Consider the following 18372-nt stretch of genomic DNA (forward strand, 5'->3'; position numbering starts at 1 on the left):
ATTTAGAGATTTCTTTAAAATGCTTAACTGTATACGTTAAATATAATGTAAAAATAGTCGAATATTAGTATAATTTACAAAATCAATTAAAAATTATGTGTTCTCTTCTATGTTACACATTGCATCGAACTGACACTCTATTTCGTGGTCAGGATACAGTGCCTTCATAATGGACAATGGACATGGTACATTTAAAGGACACCCTGGGAGATAGAGTGGTCTTTCTTGATGCATGAAAAGAATACTTGGACCGCTAGATGAACAGCTAAAACAAAAGTAACACGCATCAAGAATGTAAAAAAGCATAATTATCTTTTATGTACAAAATAATAATTAATAATTACTTGTATAAAACAAACGCGATATTAGATGAGAACGAATCGATAATACCGGTCTTCCATGCTCTATCATCTCCATACAGAGAAAAGAGATCATGCATTAAATGTTGATCGTCTTTTGCAACGCCCAATAAAGCCAACAATTTCAAAATGGTGCCTGAATGGGTGAAATACGCTGATACTAATGGTCCATCGACCGATCTGCGATTCAGAGGGTTTATGATATAAAATGTACTTTTTTAACATAGATAAATTTTAAAAGAAAAATGTATACTTACGCGACAAAGGTAAACATATCTCTCAATGCAGAACATGCTTGTTCGTAACTTAATTTGTGACCATATCCGTCGATCCAATATTTTCTTAAATCCTCTGCATACTCCAGAACCTGAAAAATTTATATTTGGAATTTAGTTAGATTGTCGGTAGAATTTCACAAAGAAAATGTGTAACTATTACAATGATAAAAGTTTAAGCATAAAATTCACCTTAAAATCATTCAATGAAAACATTCTACACCAAGGTGACTCTGTGCTTGGTTGCCATGCTGTTTCAAACCCACATATCATATGCATCAAGTATGCAGTTTCTGAAATACACTTTTGTCTCAAGTACTTCATAAACTGATTTGTGTGTACTTTGTACACAATATGCACACACGCCAAAAGTTAAATTTATATACATTACCATAATCAATCTGATGACCAGTATGTTTTGAGACATCTTGCAACATCTTAGTAAAAATTTCACTCTTCAAAAATTTCTCCCTCTCTATTTGTGCACTTTGATTTTGGTGCACCTCAACTAACCAACGATGACAACGTTTGTAAAACTAGAAACTTAAAATAAAATAATTAAATAATAGAAAATCAATTACTGATTAAAGTAGGTGGTTGAAAATTACTCTTAACACAGGATCCTTATCTTCTGCTTCTGGATACCAAACTTTGTGACTATTGTATCTGCCAAATAAACCAGTGGCAAAGTTTCTGGCACTTTCTTTGGTACGCTGTGTAGCAGTATATTTGAACTAAAATTTAATATTAATATTTAATACGTGCAGTAGAAGTATACATTGAGAATAAAGTTTATATTCTTCTTTACCCTATAAGTCTCATTATTATAAACATCTGGCATAAGAGTAGAGAACCTAGATTGATATCTTTCCCCTAAATCAATCATCTCATTTTCACCTTCTTCTGCTAATTTCATAATATTGTCCTTGGTGAAGGTAATTTTCCAATCTGCCAATAAAACTGCATCATCGGCCGTAAGACTTGTTTTATTTTTTTGATAATTATTTAAAATAATTTGTTGTAAATTTGGCAGTTTTTCAGTCATAGATGACATATACTTCATACTAGGAAATCTTGTGCCATGCCTTAAAATTAACCATATCTTCTTTGGCACACAACCTAAAAATAACATTAGTATAAATTAATTTATTGCATAGGTAATAATTAAATAATCTACATACCTGTATATTCAAATGGAGAATCATCATAGTTAGCTATAAATCTGTATGGTGTTTTTGTTCCTAATTTACATCTATAATCACTGTTATGTAGAAAGCAGTTATGTGCAACAGAAACCATTATACTTATGCTTAAAATCAAAAGTACTTTTATATTCGATATTTGTTGCATCTTATCAATACTTTATGTATCTACAATATACAAAGTTTGTATCTGACATAAAGTGTTGGTTTCAAATGCTTGTATTGACCAAATAATAGCAGCTTGAATCAATCTTTAGCACTACAAAATTTGCATACTACATTATAAAAATATCACTGATCGAATTTATACGTAACATACAGAAAACGTAATGAAAATCATTTTAAAAAAATTAAAAAAGTCAAAACGTACTAACGAGAACCTCCAGAAATTGGACGATCCAGTAGTGAATTGTGCTGATCTTTGAAAAGAATCAACGTGTGACATTCAACGTGATTCAATGTACGAAGTTACTCGAAATTGTTTTACTTGTAATTTTTTAGAATGATCATTTTACTGTTCAAATAGCATGACAGTAACTTTCATTCAAAAGAATTGAAACTAAAACAAAAATATAATACAAAATTACTTTGCATTATTTTCAAAATATTGCATGTTGCCGAATCAAGTTATATTTGTTCTCTTAACCTAGCACATTCGAATCTTCAACAATATAAAAGTTGTGAAAAAATAAATCTATGTATTAATTTTTCCTATTTTTTCTTTGTAACAATATCTTCGAGTAATTCGTAAATTTAAAAAAAAATTATTTTATTTACAAATTATAGTGTCATATGTGGATGAAATAGAATATTTCCAAAGGTATGTTTATGATAAATTATTGTTATACTATAGTTACTAAAAAGCATTGCAGTTACTTGTAACATATAATCAATATATTAATTAACTTTTGTTGCAACTTAGATGGGAAAGAAAAGAAATATTCAACCACCACCTACTCCCCTTCCTGGACGTGTGAAAGTGGAAATAAAAGATGAATTGGGTAATAGAAAATATTTTATTTATATCTACCAATTTTAGCAATAATTATTAATTCATTATGTGTATTACAGTTTTAATATAATAATTTATTGAATTACATTAATCTTCAAAATAGCTGTATTCTTTGTTATTGGCAATATGAATGTTATAAACTTGAAATGAATTTTGCTATAGGAGATAGTGATGTACTTGTGGCAAGAGATCGTTTAAAAGGAGCACTTAGAGAACTGTTACAACACAGTGATACAGGATCATCAGCAGATTCAAGCGAAGAAAATTCATCACAAGATTATAAACATCAAATGAAAAGAATGTAATATTACCGAAATATGTACAAATATTCTTCTTTTATATAAACTAATGGATCTACTATTCTAGTGATCATATGTTTAAAACAAAATCAATGGGTAATCAACAGCCACGAAAAGTAAGACGTCGCAGACAAGTGCAATTGGATACAGCATTTCATCATACTTATGTAATGAAATTATTTGATCGGAGTGTTGATTTAGCACAGTTTCAAGAAGACACACCACTTTATCCTATATGTAGGGCTTGGATGGCTAATCAACCAAGGAATCCTAATCTTGTTCCAAAGTGAGAAATGCAAAACAATGAAAAATTACAAATATCTAAATGTTATTCATTCATTTTGATGCTTGCTCATACATAACAGTCTTAATTATCTTATTAATGCTATTACATTTTCATATGTATTTATGTTAACATTAACATAATTTTAAGAATATTATTCGTAGAATATTTATACAGATTTATACAGAAACAACGCAATTTACATTTTGTATTTACGTTTAGAGTACGCAGTCCAAGTCCCGAAATAGTAAACGAAGTTAATGTAAGTAATAATATATTGGACACAAACGGAGATGTTCGTGATGTTTATTATCTGCCACCTCCGTTGCCTTGCGAAGAAGCTATGCCTAGAAATCGTATACCTTCGCCAATATCTAGAGAAAAGGAAGAATTAAATTTAGATTATGTAAGATATTTACCCAGATAAATTCACATGTTTTATCTTAACGCGAAAGTACGATCATTAACTATCGTAATAAATCTGTATATATTATGGATAATATATTCTAGGACGGACAATCTTTGAAAACGCGAGAAACACTGTTAAGAGAACATAGAATACATTGGAATACTGTACGTAAAAAATGGCATCAGCAAGCGCATAAGAATGAACAACGTTTTGTACAGAGTGCAAATATATTAAATACTATATTTAAGAGGTTTGTATCAAAGATGTTGACGGGATTATATCTAATTATTAATTGGAATTCTGTAAAAATATTTTTCAGATTAAATTTTATGCTGCAGGATGCACTTTATTATAAAAACATTATTATTTCTGTTTTAGGGCACAATCAGAATTTGAGTAGCCGATCTATGGCAGTATTGATACTGTCGGCTATTCATTAACAAAATCTGTGCTCAATCAGCATATAACATTTTTTTCAGATTTTTCTACATACGTTTTATTTTATACACTTAATTATACCTGTTGTATACTACTTGTAGAAATATACCTTTTTATTACAGTACAATTAATATATAGCAACTATATTTTATAAGGTTATATAAAAGGAATCGCGTGACAAGCAATAATTCGTTTTTATTTCGATAGAAATTATTGAAGGACAGTGATATGTAGTAAAATTATATTTGTTTTTCGATACAAATTGCTGTATGATAACAACAGGTTAATTAATGGTTTCTTATTCTGTACATAATTTGTTTGAATAATAAAATAACTTCAACGAAATTATTTATCTAGAATGAATAAACTATAAAGAATAAATAACAAACTTTTATTATATTACTACTACTCTTAATAAATTGGAGCGCTACTTACAATTATTTTATCACGGGTATAAAAAGGAACTTGGAATAGTTTTAATTGCCCAAACACTAAGAGAGGCAGTTTTTAACATATTGTTACACAGAATGTTAATTAAAACAGTAATTCAATAAATATAATTAGACGTTGATGCTAGAAATTTCGAAAAAAATCTAATGCTAGGAGAGAGGACAAAACGAATAATTGTTGAAGGCTTGAGAATTACAAGCTTTTTATTTTAAATATTGACAGTCGTAACTTACAGTACGTACTTTCAACAAGAAGATTTTATCTGTATTTGATTGGGTATTGTTTAACCTCAAACATAATTTGAGTCAAAGAAAAATGTTCCAACTTTTCGCCAGAGCTATATTGTAATTTTCAAGACTTCTGAGTGTTATGTACCACAATCTTCATACTACTACATATTTCCTCCATATAAAATGTAGCTAAGAAATAAATAACATAAGTTAAAATCATTTACTTTCATAGTTAATGCTATATGATTTTCACCATTTGACCTGTACGCTGTAACTATATACCATAACAAATGTCTGTTGCAAACAACAGTTTTACTTTACGAATCGTAGGAAATGATTTCTTGTTTGACAGTCTCGATATTGCGCGGCCGGAAGATTTCTCGTGATCGTGGAAGTATAGCTTGATCAAGTTTCATTTATGACTATTGCACATTTTAAAGTTCACTTGTCTGTCAGAGACAGCTCCAACACTTGCCGAAACGTTTCTTCTTCCAGCAATCGGCGCTGCTCTTCTTCTAATTGTTGTTGCTCCGACAATCTTAAGGCTAATCTTAATTGTTCCGTCGTATCTTCGGGCGCATCAGAATCTTCTACGTCACTAGCTTTATTCATATTACTTCGACCACTCGCACATGCAACAGTACTCTCCTGATACAGCGCCAGGCTTGCCTGAATAGCTCTGCATTAAACAAAAAATCAAAAATTTATTGTTGTTCATTAAAATCAGAGGTGGGCAAAATTCTTATTTAGATAAAAAATTTCAAATAACAAATCGAACTAATAATGTATTAAAAGATAACTGAAAATAAACTCAATTATAAAATGAAATCGAAATAAAACTGTTCGATAATAATCGTTACGAATAAATCGATATATGGTGTTTTTATTAGTCATCTATTATTCGAATAAAATTTTGCCCATTTCTGATAAAAATGTTGCACAATAAAAATATTGCCTAGCATTGTTATTCTATGTACGTCAGTGCGTACAAAAGATTTAGGCTGCTAAAATATACGAAAAATGGGACTTCTAAACAAATTGAAAAACTATTTCTCTTCTAACACATCGTTCGGCTTCTTGCATTTAACGCAAGAATTTGTATACATTGTTACACGAACGTTCTAAATATTTATCAATGGCTAACAAAATACTTTTTGGAATTCGCTTTGAATGATTATCGTGAACCAACATTTGTTAGAGGTATCCTTCACCCACCTTCCTGAATATGAATTGTTGAGCAAGAACACATGCAAAATAAATTTTTTAGAACCTTTAAAATAAAAGCAAGGTATCCGAAACGACATTCCTATGAGTGTTATATTTTCGTACCTTTGAAATTCCCTTTCCTCTTCTGTTGTCAGGTTGGGTGTCGTTGGTCGTGATGGTTTTTGAGACCTTAAAGCTTCCCATATATCAACCTTAATAATTCAAATTGAATAACATGTTAGAATTCATGTAAATTAACATTCGATTTTTTAAATATAAACGTTGGAAACTTAAGCATATGCATACCTCGTCACGTTCGCTTCCAGCTTCTAGTAAACTCTGTTGAATAGCAAACTGTAACAGATCATCTTCTTCCTCAATACTGAATTGTGTTCGAACTTCAGCACCTGTAAAAAATATATATTATAATATTTTGGAATATCTTATAACAAGTTATAATTATAAGTAGTAGTGTTAAACTAGATTTCACTAAAGCTCTTTAGGCTTGAACCTCGAGCTTTATACATCATATACATTATAAGTATAAGTCATGCTTACCCAATTTGACATATCCCATTGGTGCTTCAAAGCAAGTGTCATCAACTAAACAGGTCATTCTATTAGTTTCTTCTAAATGACTTACATGTGGTACTTCTTGATCCATGCCAAAAATATTTCCAAACGTTATTCTCGCATTTAATATATGGAACAGAGGTATTTCTAAAATAACAAAACATAACTACACGTTTATCAAACATTAGTATATCAAATGCATTTTTTACTCTGAGAGACTACAATATTTACCAATTTTAACAGGAAATCCAGCTGGCAATTGCATTTGAATAAAATCCTTTAATTTTGCAAAATGTGAACTGGATATTGCCATAAGATCAACAATTGGCATAATTTGTTCTTGAAGACTTAATGGATATTCTTCACTTAGCCACAAAGTTGCCTATAAGTTCATTTGATATCTAATTACATTTTAACCAATATTGATTAAGATTACATTCTCATAAAAAATATAATTTCAGCATAAAATACCTTAAATTTCTGAATTTTTGTATTTACTTCCTTTGGTCTACCTATATCTCTTCCATTTAAATCAACATCTGGATCAAAGTATTCTTCAGCAGTAATGTTAGACGGATTTCCAACATTGTTATATTCTTCCTAAAGCAAATATATTATTAAATATAATTCCGAAGTTATCGTTGGGTTTATCATAAAATATTTAAGAAAAGAAAGTTACGCTAGTAGTTGCACTAATGCAATTCTCTTGTTGTTGTTCTGCTATGCCAAGAAATGATTGTAGAGGCGTACGAGGAGCGCGTGCCCTTATTTTGTCAGGTTCGGACAAGTGATCTAATCGAGTTTTCGTTATTAATTCTACATTACTTGCACTAAAAACCTTACACTCGTGTCCGTTTACTACCTCACTTTTATCAGATCGCCAACCCCATAAACCAGCTTTATTTCTATTTAAACATTGAAAACGTTGTAAAAGATATATATGAAAGATTCTAACAGTAAAATAGAAAGTATAATTACCGTTCAAAACTAATCTTATCCGTATCTATATATGTAGTAACTATAGGATTTGTAAGACGACCTAATACACCTTCTTCAGAAGGGTCCATTAGTTGCATATTATCCACATCTATGAGTTTCATATGCTCGACGTATACTTTCCGTGTTTCGTGATCTACTTCCATCATCGTTGCTCCATCGTCTGTATAAACAAAAATTCTATTTTTATATTAAAATAATTTTTTATGAAATAATTACTGAAATAGAACTTACATATTGTTCTACAATGTAAGACTCAAACTAATTAATTTTATAGATAACAACTACTAGTAATTGTATAAAGTCTAATAACATGTTTTCAAATATTTTATATTTAAATATATATGTATATTTAAGTACTTACTTGTACGAGGATATGAATAAATTACATATTAGATGCAGTTATTTATATAATTATACAACAATATAAATATTATTATAATAACTATAACTAAGTGACACATATGCTTACCATTGCAAGCTTTTGTGTATTACATAAACTTTTAAATAATAATGAAAATTGAAAGAAAATAATAATAAATAGAATGCAAAAGTAAATATCTACATAACAAATCTATTGAATAAATTTGTTTTTACTTTGTAAAAGTGTATGTTCTCTAAAGTCCTGTAGACCACATTAATTGAAAAAGTAATTCTGTCACCTGACTCTTGTCCCACCATACTGAACACATAACTCCGTTCGCATCTAATTGCCACAGGTACATTTGATGCAGCTTGCATTTAATATACACAATTAAAGAACAAATAAATGATTCTACTATTAATATAAAAGAAAAAACACGCAAAAAAACCTGAAGATTGAAATAAACTATACGAATATTAATGTTCATGCAAAATAATGATCTCAAAAATATTTACTTTGTCCTTTGAAAACATAACTGCGATTTCCACGTTGCCAATTGGCATGATCAAATCCCAATAATGTTGTATCGATTCTCACGTTACTGCCTTGTTTGTATACTTTATAAGTGTCACTAGGACACATTCTAGAGGCAAGAGGAACTAACGATAAGCAAAATATTAGTTTAATGCCTGTACTTAAAGAAAATGATAGAATTATGTATTTTTCTAATTACCCCAACTAGTAAATTCCCATTTCATTTCTATGTAAAAATCAGGAGCCTGAAAATATTTGATTTTGGTTTACATTCTGCGAAATATCACTATGCTTTCTGCTTTGTTCTAACGAACCCACTTGTTTAAGTTTATGAAGTAATTCTGGAATACCAGCTACCCGATTGCAATATCTTTGATAATCTCTACGTGCTAGCACCATCTGCAATAGCTCAGGATTTCCTGTGCCAACTGCTTCATGGACCACTATAAAACAATTACAAATTATGTACATATTTTTATACAAATTTGAAAAATGTAGCAAATAAGATTATTACCACTCCATCCTTGAGTATTTTCTGTGTTGACATTAGCTTCATGTTGCAATAACACTTCAACACAATTAATATTACCCAAAGTTACAGCTAACATCAGTGGTGTTCTTCCCCTATTATCATGCTTCTCAATGTCATGCTAGATGAAAATGATTCTTTATTAATTATGATTCTTATGTTTCTATTAACTTATACGTATATTCTTAAAATAATTATGAACATTTTATGAGCAGATCAGATAAATTTCATTGTATAATATATACTTGATTTAATGTGAACTTAGCAATACAGTATAATTATTTTATCATTTGTAACATTAAAAGAAGAAGGATTGACAAGGTTAATAATTTGTGATACAATTATTATACTATATCAAATCAATCAATGATATATTCAAAGTATAATATCGAAAGTTACAAGTCAGCGAACATTTATGGTTTCCCACATACATGAGGCTTCACTCATAAAGCTCTCTTGACAGCATACCAAATAATGTATTCAAATCAATAGGATGTAATTGATTTTAATAGATTAAAATAAATTCATCAATTCTGAGATTTTTTAAATATCTACGTATATCAATACAAGAAGACATTACTAAATTTGCATACATTAGTTAGTAACACTTGTCATAAAATAACATTCCAAAAACATACTTTCTTATTATCTTTTAGAATCACACATTTCTTTTTATTTTACCACTATTATTATCCAATACATGAACAGAGAAACGAGACATAAGGGAAATGTCATTTATCATATTCGGTTAGTAAGAAAAAAAATAGCAATCGACAAATGTTTAAGATTCTTATCTTCATTAATACATCTATTTAATGACAGATGCAACTGACGATATCTTCGAACGCGGTTTAATAATCGGATGACATTTTTTTCGTACGAACCAGCTTCGAAGATAACTCATCCTCGAGTTCTAGATAGTTGTTATTCCATACGAGCCAGTGCAGCGGATAATTCTTTTGTATTGTATCTATATTCACCATTTCTATTGAGTCCTTCTTAACGCTGACATATAACACCAGTAATTATACAAAATTCCACAATTCAAACACACGACACAGAATTTTGTCAGACGAATACATGTCACCGAGCCAGATATGTGGCGAGCAAATGACCACTACTCATCGACCGGGTAAGACAGCTAGATAAGAAACTCCGAATCGCATGCTGAGTGCATAAAATGAAAAAAGGAAATGTTGCAAGTGGCGCTTATATACGTTCTATTCAGTAAACGTTTCCAAAACTATGTAATTCAGCATAAGTTGCAAATAGCCTTGTAGGGAGCATGTAGTCACTCTAGGGAGACCAGCGAGTGGCGTGGTTGGCAGTAACGTGGACACTGTAATCATGTGAGTCACGATAACTTAAGAAAGCGTTTTTAGGAACACCATAAAGTTGCTCGAATGAACGTGCTGAGATCCCGGATTGTTGGGCACCGATTGACGTCACCGATAGGCGGCCAAGATGGTTGTCAATGTTGATAAGTGGTTTGGTAACACGGAGAACCAGTGATAAAGCCGTGACCGATACGGACACCGTGCGAGAGGAATTATGCCCGTGAAGTAGGTGTCAGGTTCGCGGACAACAAAACAGGGGGCCGTCATCGTGGCGCGGGATGGCGGACGGTGAGGATGCGGAACAAGAGATTCGTCGAGCCTTAGATGTCGTTCAATCCATGATTGACATCTCCGCCGATCGGCTCGAAGGCTTGAGGACCCAATGTTCCACCAGCGCAGAACTCACGCAACAGGAAATTCGTACGCTCGAGGTACTGCGAAATAATTCGCAGCCCCTTCGATTTTTTTTCATTCTTGTTTCGTTACCTTCAAACATGATCGCCTTGACCTCGTGAAGGGCTGTTCCGTGTGATTGTCAACAAGTTGCAAATGCATTTCTTTATCGACTTTGAATTTACATTTGCATGCACGCGAATAATTTGACGCTTTTGTTCCCCGTTTGCGGTCAGTCATTATCGCTCTGCTGTTATTTTATCTTTTTACCGCATTATAATACTTTAATTCGAGACAATGATACAATGTCGCGTCGAAAAAAATATTGAACTTTTTATTTCCTCCGGTGTGGAATACTTTTCAAATATTTTGTTTCGGTAAAACAATTTCAAGCGATCGAAGTGGAAATTGTAATTATGTTTTCACTAACTTCATTATCTTTTTAATTTGATGTTAAAAAAGGTATTGCATACTTACTTTGTGAATCTATTGTTGTTATTCGTTCTTATCATGAATATAAGTGACATATTTCAGGGAAAACTTATCAAATTATACTCAAAGCAACTAGTAACCAAAGCCAAACTGGCTGTAGAATCATTGCCTGCAGAGATGAGACAGTATCCATCTTTGCAGCAATGGTTACGGGTAGTAGGACTTACACAAGAGTCTATACAGGTACAAATAATTTTTCAAAAATACATTTCTGTAATCTTTATTTTAAAAATTTCATAGCAACTATGCATTGACTTTAGCAAATATGTGCATTAATAATAAATTTCAGATGGTCTGCTCTAAGGCTAACTCATTGGAAGCTCTCAAAGAGAAGTCTGAACATGAGTTAGGTAGTATGTTGGGAGAAAATAATGTTAGACATGAAGAAGAACTTCGTAGACTTTGTAGGGCATTGCACAATCTTCGTCGGTATATGGGTAAGAGTTCATTTATATTGGAACAGTGCACATTGTATTTTTCGTGTATTTTTATCTAATATTATGTTTTATTTAGATGTTCTCTTAAGAGGAGATATGGATAATAGTGATATGAATTTGTATTGGGATTCTTGGGATAGACACCATGTACGTACAGGAGCATCTCCTAGGCCAGCTCGATGCCGTACAACCAGATGTTCTGTTCCTTCCGAAGACAGCATTCCATATCATAATAACAACAATAATCTTAACAGTGATATATTAGCACAAGCTTCTTCCATTACGTCTTTATCTTCAACTAGTCCTCCTTCTACTCCTCTTTTACAAAGGCTAGGACGTGGTAAGTAATAAGTCTTTCAAATGTATTAATTTATTTCATGTTATAATATACTTATACAATTTTATAATCACTGAAATTTTGTTTTCTAATAATAGGAATCAAGTTTCCAACAACTCCTCCTCCTTGTAAAAAACATCAAATAGGTTTACAAAATACAATATCGCAACCAGAAGTGTTTCCATTAACTAAGTCAAAATCTCATGAATCACAATTAGCAAATCGTCTTGAAAATGGAGATACAGCTTCAAGGTAATACTTTAATTCCTAATAGTTTTCTTATAAAACTTAAAAGTAATAACCAAAAATTAGATCGTTATTCAGCAAAAATAATGCAATATCAGAGACCGATTCTTTTTTAATAAATTAATGTAAATATTATATATTCCTTCATCGTTTCCATAGTTACGGGAACGATCCTGTTGGTTCAGTAGGAAGAAGAAATCGTCTGCCTACGGAATCAGGATCTTGCAGCAGTAATGCAGACATTACAGGGGAAAGTCTGTTACTGAATAGTAGTAGTCCCGTTAAGTCACCACCTTATTCTAGTGCAGAAAGCGATGATAACAGTTTTAAGGGAACAGGTAAATGCATTTCTAAGAAGAACAAAATAATAAAAACGTTAGGCTTTCCGAATCAAAAGATGTAGTTAGTGCTCCTTATCATTAAAATACATTGCAAATGATTACTTTTATCTTCCATAGTAACAAGTCTTCAAGTGCCAAAGTCACCACGTACTCCGACTGTAACCCGAGGAATGGGCCATATAATTGCTCACCGCTTTACCAAAACTTTCAAAATGATGACAACATGCGACTATTGCGAAAAGCAAATGTTTATGGACACTGGCTTAAAGTGCAAAGAATGTAAATATAAATGTCACCGGGAATGCGAATCCAAAGTACCACCTTCTTGTGGCTTACCTCAGGAACTCTTCGACGAGTTTAAAAGATCTGTACAAGGTGACGGTGCGTATAAGCTTTAAAGTTTTATCGATTCTTTCCAACAAGTTTGATTAAAACAAAATTTTTTAGGTATGGTAAATGTTTCTCCAATATTAAGCAAACCTGGTATAACATCCCCTAATCATCACAACTCAAATTTATTGAGCTCTTTAAATCGAAGGGATCGAAAACGATCCCATCCACATTCTTCTGTGAACATACCTTTTCAGGTGTGTTAAATATGGGTTCACGTTTCTTTATATTTTTTCTTTGGTCAATGTAATCCTTGTTTATGTTAGAAACACATACCTTGAAATTACAATCGAGATGAAATCCATTTAACACTTAATACTTTACGAATGTATATTCATCAGGGCGCGGATTCTAGTTCAAATACCTCGAGCTGTAATAGCTCAACGCCTTCTAGTCCAGCTTTGCTACCTGCCAATACGAGCCAAACTCCACAGGCACCTGCCAAACAACAGTTCCATTTTCCAGGTACCAAAATTATCGTACAATGCATTTTATTGCGATATAGAAAAAATTGATCACAATTCACTTCCAGATGTTGTGCTCAATGATAAAGGTGTTACATTAGAAACTCATCGACTCGAAGGTACAAATATGTCGAGTGATAGTGAAAGAACAGTAAGTGTTTCTGGATCTGGTAGCGTTAGCACAGATTCCGAACGCACACCTGTTAGGGTTGATTCTCAAGATTCTCAAGTCTCTGACGGAGAACCAGGAGACAGTCGTTGGCCGCGGCAGAACAGTGTATGTAACATCAATATATTTAGAAGAGAACTGTAGCTTATCCCAAATTTTAGAGTCGCCTTGTATTACAATCGCGTTTAAATGGGATTTATTATTACAGTTATCGATGCGAGAATGGGACATTCCTTATGACGAATTGAAAATTGGAGAACCTATAGGTACCGGAAGATTTGGTACAGTGTACAGAGGCTATTGGCATGGTAATGTTGCGATTAAAGTCTTGAACATGGACTATTATTTAGACGATGATAAAACATTGGAAGCATTCAAGTTAGAGGTATAATAAATTTTTTACAGTTAAATTACATTTACTAATTCAATACGGCCGTGAAATTTTCATACACGTTATAAAAAGTATTCTTCTGCTGGGAATAGCTTGTTCTAACGCTTATACTTTCGCTTTTACTAATTATAACACGAGCAAAATAATGAATTGATTAATTTCATAGCTTAATTGAGAATTTATATATTATTATTTTTAGTATAATGGTACATATAAAATTAATGTATCGCATGAAACTATTATTCTTGATTTAAATACTAATGCACCATTTTGTTTTCAAATAAAAATTTTATAAATTAATAAATGTAGCATGATATCATGTCTTATTGTAAAATAATTATTCTCGTAACATCATTTACTCAAATTAAATGTAATATCATAACGTTCATTATTTAAATTATATTACGTTCAAATTTATAGGTGGCTACATTCCGAAAAACTAGACATGAAAATCTAGTTTTATTTATGGGAGCTTGCATGAAGCCTCCTCGCTTGGCGATAGTGACTAGTATGAGCAAAGGCATGACTCTTTACACTCACATTCACCTGCGTAAAGATAAATTTAATATGAATAAAACCACTATCATCGCTCAACAGATTTCTCAGGTATATACACGTAAAAAGCATTTAAACAAATCCTTTGGTGTAATTATCATTCCGGGTAGAATTTATCGTCATTTTTTTAACAAATTTAAAAAGAAAACAAATCATGAAACGTGCTTCTTATTATCTAGGGAATGGGATATCTTCATGCTCGTGGAATAATTCACAAAGATCTTAAGAGTAAAAACATATTTTTAGAAAACGGAAAAGTTGTCATAACTGATTTCGGTTTATTCAGTGTCACAAAACTTTGTTATGGAAATAGGTAAACTTTTATTTTAAACGATGTACTTAATGTAAATCGTAATTCTAATGTATATTTATTATTTCTTGCACAGACAAGGAAATGCGTTGAGTATACCACCTGGTTGGTTATGTTATTTAGCTCCTGAAATTGTTCGACGACTGAGACCGCAACAAAATCGAGATCAGGAAGAATTACCTTTTACAGAGGCTTCTGACGTTTATGCATTTGGGTAAGTATAAAAAATTGGCATCAAATATAACTTTACTTTATGAGTGTAATACATTCTATCTGATAAACATTGCAAAGAATATTGATCTTTTCTTAAAATTCTTTCGTTTTTTGGGTAAGTCTTTTCGGTACGTATCAACTCAATTTCGGAATCAATTAATACCTTTCTACGTTTGAAATAATATTTATGAATAAATCTTATTATTAAATATAAATAAATTTTTCTACTTTTTTCCTATTCATGATAAAACTTTTTAGCATTTGAATCCAACATGCAAGGTCTCAAAGTAATGTAAACATTGAGTGTAATATAACAACTATTCGAAGTATTTTTATTTAATGTATCTAAAAAAAGTGTCCTATCATAGGACCGTGTGGTATGAGCTTTTATGCGGAGAATGGCCGTTTAAAGGACAACCTCCTGAAGCAATTATTTGGCAAGTTGGTAAAGGAATGAAGCAAACATTAGCTAATTTACAAGCCTCCCGTGATGTAAAGGTATATTAAATTGAATATTATATGTTGTAAATTTTATTCACAGATTTTTACAAGATGCTGCTTAAAATATTCGTCAACTTGTTCGATTTTATAGTTTCTATAATCTTTTAACATTGATTCTTTTTTTCACATATTTATAGGATATCCTAATGCTTTGTTGGTCATATCATGCAGAAAATCGACCCGATTTTGCGAAATTGTTAACTACTCTGGAAAAGCTACCTCGCAAAAGGTTAGCACGTAGTCCTTCTCATCCTATACATCTTTCTCGTTCTGCAGAATCCGTGTTTTGAATACATTTAAGTCTATTTAAATACACTGTTGTTCTCGTAGTGTAAATATAGAACTGTGCAATTATTGCCAGAACTTTGTTCGTGAAAGGTAAAATAAAAATAATCACTGAAAGGTTTGTTTGTCTATTCTTATTTAGTTGACAAAAAACTCGTGGAAATTAAACAAGAAAGAAATTATTATATTTTGTTATTTTAAATAACTTTACATTTTGTACATGAAACTTGCTTTCACTTTGCACAATAAATAATACGAAAACTGTATGGAAATGTATTAGTACAAAGTAGAAAAATACTGAACTTAATATACTTACGTTTATTACACATAAGAAAAAGAAAGAAATATTTGTTTTTTATTGGAAGAAATTTTTATTCATTGCTCACTTTTTGCAATTCCTGTAGCTGCCTTTGAAGAAGCGCAGCACGTAATTTATTTAAAGCTATCCTCTTCTGAAACGTCAATACTAAAGGCTTCGTAATTATATCCGTTATGTGAACCAATGTACGTGTTCTCACTGTAAATAATAATCAAATGCATTATTTCTTTGTTACAACGAAAATCAAGAATATTTAAATAATTAAACTAACCAGCATTATTATGTATACTGGCAAGAATATCCTGATGATTTTTGCATGTTTCTGCCATCTCTTCTTCTTCTTGAACCAAAATTTTCGGTAAATCCGTCATTGTCTAAATCAAATATATGAAAATTAACTATTTCTAATTGAAAATTACATTTATATCTAAAACTAGCTATAAATATATTTTATAAAAGTTTACCTTTAAACATTTATCAGATATCAGAGATGAGTGTACAATTTCTAATGGAATCTCCGTTGCTTCTCCATTATATGATTGAAAGCAAGTTAAAGAGATCTCTTGCTCCTGTTATTTAAACAAGCACAATAAATGAAATGTATCATAATAGTTAGATAACTTTCATTCAATACTTACTTTAGATTCTTTGCTTTCTGAAAATACTGAAAATATTAAACCCACAAAGGTAGGATCCATTGTCTGATATGTTGTTTGAGTTCTAACATCTAGAAAAATATTTTTATTATCAGAATGCTGTGTTGAATAAAATTTATTTATTTTTTTATCTATGTATGAGTGGTAAATATAATTTGTACACCTACCAAGGTGTGAAGGGCAAACAGTTATGTGTGGATGTGAATGATACCAACCAAGCACACGGACAGGACGGTTTAATTCATCTGTTAATCGTTCTGCTTCAACAACAGCTTTCAATAATTGTTCAGATGAAATTTCAACTCTGTCTTTCTTTTTGTCCAAACGTCGTAAAATAATAACAGCAATAATTTTTGTAATGCCACATACTGTCTAACATAAATTATCATTGAAGCAATAGATGTATTTTTGCACAAATGAAAAATGTGTAAAATTGCATCAGGTAACAAAATATAATTATAAACATACATCCCCAATCAATAGTCCCATTACTTCAAAACTTTCTGTTGACAAGGCATGCTGTAAACATGCCATGTATACATCAGTTTGTAATTCTACTTTTTTCAATGGAAATGCAGCCATTATGTAAGTCTTTGTTATAAATATAATTGAATATGTATAATCAAAACTGAATCTGAAATCAATTACATTTATTAATTTTATGCACGCTAAAATAATCCAAATTTTAACAAATATGGGACTACATTAAGAAGTAGTCTTCTTTAAACAATATACATTTAATTCATATTGTAAGTCCTAGAAAGAAAGAAAGCATATAACCTCAATAATATAATAATATTTCAACTGAATTCACATTTCAAATCAATTATCATTCAAATTATTGGTGTTAAAAATGATAAATATTGTTTATGATTACTTTTACAATAATTTCATACGATACAACGCGATTAGTTTTTTGGTATTCCTAAAAGTTAAACATTCGTAGATTCTTAAATATGTAGTATAAATTATGTATGCATACATATAAACATTAAAGTTTTTCAGAAACGAAGAAATAATATTATTTATATGTTAGTGCGTTCTCTTCTGTACTTTTCATAAATGATATTTTATACAATATCAACACGGTTCAAAACAAACTTCGTCACCATTTGTCACTAATTGTGAAGATATGCAGTAGTGCAGTTGCATTGGTATTATATACTTCCCACATATATTTGAAACGTTCTATATTTTTAATACGAATTTGTGTTTATGTGTACACCCTTGTTTTTTTCATTTATCATTCATATGTATATACATACATAAATAAAAATAATACAAATTAAGAGACACGTAAAAGCAGATTGCAAAAGTTACCGTAAAAGAATGTTAATACCAAATAATGTTTAAGTTTCCAATAATAACATATTTCGA

General features: G+C 31.0%; 5 protein-coding genes across 11 annotated transcripts; 2 read left to right on the plus strand and 3 right to left on the minus strand.

Annotated features, from left to right (window-relative positions):
* Nucleotides 1-21: 21 nt before the first annotated feature.
* On the minus strand, nt 22-2304 carry LOC143344247 (multiple inositol polyphosphate phosphatase 1). Its single transcript, XM_076770096.1, has 9 exons — nt 2207-2304; nt 1816-2095; nt 1443-1753; nt 1243-1368; nt 1026-1170; nt 827-927; nt 617-726; nt 345-539; nt 22-265 (listed from the first exon to the last, which is right to left on the minus strand). The coding sequence occupies exons 2-9, from the start codon at nt 1982-1984 to the stop codon at nt 94-96; spliced, it is 1329 nt and encodes a 442-aa protein (XP_076626211.1). The 5' UTR covers nt 1985-2095; nt 2207-2304; the 3' UTR covers nt 22-93.
* Nucleotides 1991-5176, plus strand: Mip40 (Myb-interacting protein 40). Of its 2 annotated transcripts, none has more exons than XM_076770097.1 (7): nt 1991-2296; nt 2623-2656; nt 2759-2837; nt 3011-3149; nt 3215-3433; nt 3653-3836; nt 3941-5176. In XM_076770097.1, the coding sequence occupies exons 3-7, from the start codon at nt 2759-2761 to the stop codon at nt 4277-4279; spliced, it is 960 nt and encodes a 319-aa protein (XP_076626212.1). In that variant the 5' UTR covers nt 1991-2296; nt 2623-2656; the 3' UTR covers nt 4280-5176. The 2 variants fall into 2 exon arrangements, with proteins under 2 accessions (XP_076626212.1, XP_076626213.1); XM_076770098.1 differs by lacking the exon at nt 1991-2296 and having other exon boundaries at nt 2328-2656; nt 3941-4089; nt 4218-5176.
* LOC143344246 (ankyrin repeat domain-containing protein 13D) lies at nt 4913-10180 on the minus strand. 3 transcript variants are annotated; one of them, XM_076770092.1, is made up of 14 exons: nt 10044-10180; nt 9145-9280; nt 8949-9073; nt 8830-8875; nt 8612-8755; nt 8395-8466; nt 7715-7895; nt 7416-7641; nt 7208-7336; nt 6968-7118; nt 6722-6883; nt 6470-6570; nt 6287-6375; nt 4913-5636 (listed from the first exon to the last, which is right to left on the minus strand). In XM_076770092.1, the coding sequence occupies exons 1-14, from the start codon at nt 10140-10142 to the stop codon at nt 5399-5401; spliced, it is 1899 nt and encodes a 632-aa protein (XP_076626207.1). In that variant the 5' UTR covers nt 10143-10180; the 3' UTR covers nt 4913-5398. The 3 variants fall into 3 exon arrangements, with proteins under 3 accessions (XP_076626207.1, XP_076626208.1, XP_076626210.1); XM_076770093.1 differs by lacking the exon at nt 8395-8466; XM_076770095.1 differs by lacking the exons at nt 8395-8466; nt 8612-8755.
* A 273-nt stretch (nt 10181-10453) lies between these two features.
* Ksr (kinase suppressor of ras) lies at nt 10454-16140 on the plus strand. Of its 3 annotated transcripts, none has more exons than XM_076770089.1 (16): nt 10454-10927; nt 11424-11564; nt 11671-11818; nt 11895-12158; nt 12254-12407; nt 12561-12739; nt 12860-13123; nt 13190-13329; nt 13474-13597; nt 13665-13873; nt 13974-14150; nt 14577-14762; nt 14891-15024; nt 15098-15235; nt 15603-15732; nt 15873-16140. In XM_076770089.1, the coding sequence occupies exons 1-16, from the start codon at nt 10775-10777 to the stop codon at nt 16023-16025; spliced, it is 2694 nt and encodes an 897-aa protein (XP_076626204.1). In that variant the 5' UTR covers nt 10454-10774; the 3' UTR covers nt 16026-16140. The 3 variants fall into 3 exon arrangements, with proteins under 3 accessions (XP_076626204.1, XP_076626205.1, XP_076626206.1); XM_076770090.1 differs by having other exon boundaries at nt 13686-13873; XM_076770091.1 differs by lacking the exon at nt 14577-14762.
* LOC143344249 (lys-63-specific deubiquitinase BRCC36) lies at nt 16135-18150 on the minus strand. Of its 2 annotated transcripts, none has more exons than XM_076770099.1 (7): nt 17978-18150; nt 17464-17629; nt 17163-17367; nt 16978-17066; nt 16804-16908; nt 16611-16713; nt 16135-16537 (listed from the first exon to the last, which is right to left on the minus strand). In XM_076770099.1, exons 2-7 carry the CDS (start codon nt 17575-17577, stop codon nt 16392-16394), a joined length of 762 nt encoding a protein of 253 aa, XP_076626214.1. In that variant the 5' UTR covers nt 17578-17629; nt 17978-18150; the 3' UTR covers nt 16135-16391. The 2 variants fall into 2 exon arrangements, with proteins under 2 accessions (XP_076626214.1, XP_076626215.1); XM_076770100.1 differs by lacking the exon at nt 17978-18150 and adding an exon at nt 17776-17941.
* Between the last annotated feature and the right edge of the window lie 222 nt (nt 18151-18372).

This window comes from Colletes latitarsis, chromosome 8, assembly GCF_051014445.1.
Source record: "Colletes latitarsis isolate SP2378_abdomen chromosome 8, iyColLati1, whole genome shotgun sequence".
NCBI lineage: Eukaryota > Metazoa > Arthropoda > Insecta > Hymenoptera > Colletidae > Colletes > Colletes latitarsis.

Bases quoted from the DNA above. Each gene is read 5' to 3' on its own strand.
- LOC143344246 (XM_076770092.1), bottom strand. From the start codon at position 10,142: ATGGTGAATATAGATACAATACAAAAGAATTATCCGCTGCACTGGCTC. The intron at 9,281-10,043 runs GTTCGTACGAAA...ATTTTCATCTAG, and splicing joins ATGAGTTATCTTCGAAGCTG to CATGACATTGAGAAGCATGA. The intron at 9,074-9,144 runs GTAATAATCTTA...ATTGTTTTATAG, and splicing joins AAATACTCAAGGATGGAGTG to TGGTCCATGAAGCAGTTGGC.
- Ksr (XM_076770089.1), top strand. From the start codon at position 10,775: ATGGCGGACGGTGAGGATGCGGAACAAGAGATTCGTCGAGCCTTAGAT. The intron at 12,740-12,859 runs GTAAATGCATTT...TATCTTCCATAG, and splicing joins TAACAGTTTTAAGGGAACAG to TAACAAGTCTTCAAGTGCCA. The intron at 13,124-13,189 runs GTGCGTATAAGC...AAAATTTTTTAG, and splicing joins AAGATCTGTACAAGGTGACG to GTATGGTAAATGTTTCTCCA.
- Mip40 (XM_076770097.1), top strand. From the start codon at position 2,759: ATGGGAAAGAAAAGAAATATTCAACCACCACCTACTCCCCTTCCTGGA. The intron at 3,150-3,214 runs GTAATATTACCG...CTACTATTCTAG, and splicing joins AAACATCAAATGAAAAGAAT to TGATCATATGTTTAAAACAA. The intron at 3,434-3,652 runs GTGAGAAATGCA...ATTTACGTTTAG, and splicing joins AATCCTAATCTTGTTCCAAA to AGTACGCAGTCCAAGTCCCG.
- LOC143344247 (XM_076770096.1), bottom strand. From the start codon at position 1,984: ATGCAACAAATATCGAATATAAAAGTACTTTTGATTTTAAGCATAAGT. The intron at 1,754-1,815 runs GTATGTAGATTA...TGTTATTTTTAG, and splicing joins TTCTCCATTTGAATATACAG to GTTGTGTGCCAAAGAAGATA. The intron at 928-1,025 runs GTAATGTATATA...AGTGTATTTCAG, and splicing joins TGGTCATCAGATTGATTATG to AAACTGCATACTTGATGCAT.
- LOC143344249 (XM_076770099.1), bottom strand. From the start codon at position 17,577: ATGGCTGCATTTCCATTGAAAAAAGTAGAATTACAAACTGATGTATAC. The intron at 16,909-16,977 runs GTAAGTATTGAA...TTTAAATAACAG, and splicing joins CAGAAAGCAAAGAATCTAAA to GAGCAAGAGATCTCTTTAAC. The intron at 16,538-16,610 runs GTTAGTTTAATT...TATTATTTACAG, and splicing joins CAGTATACATAATAATGCTG to TGAGAACACGTACATTGGTT.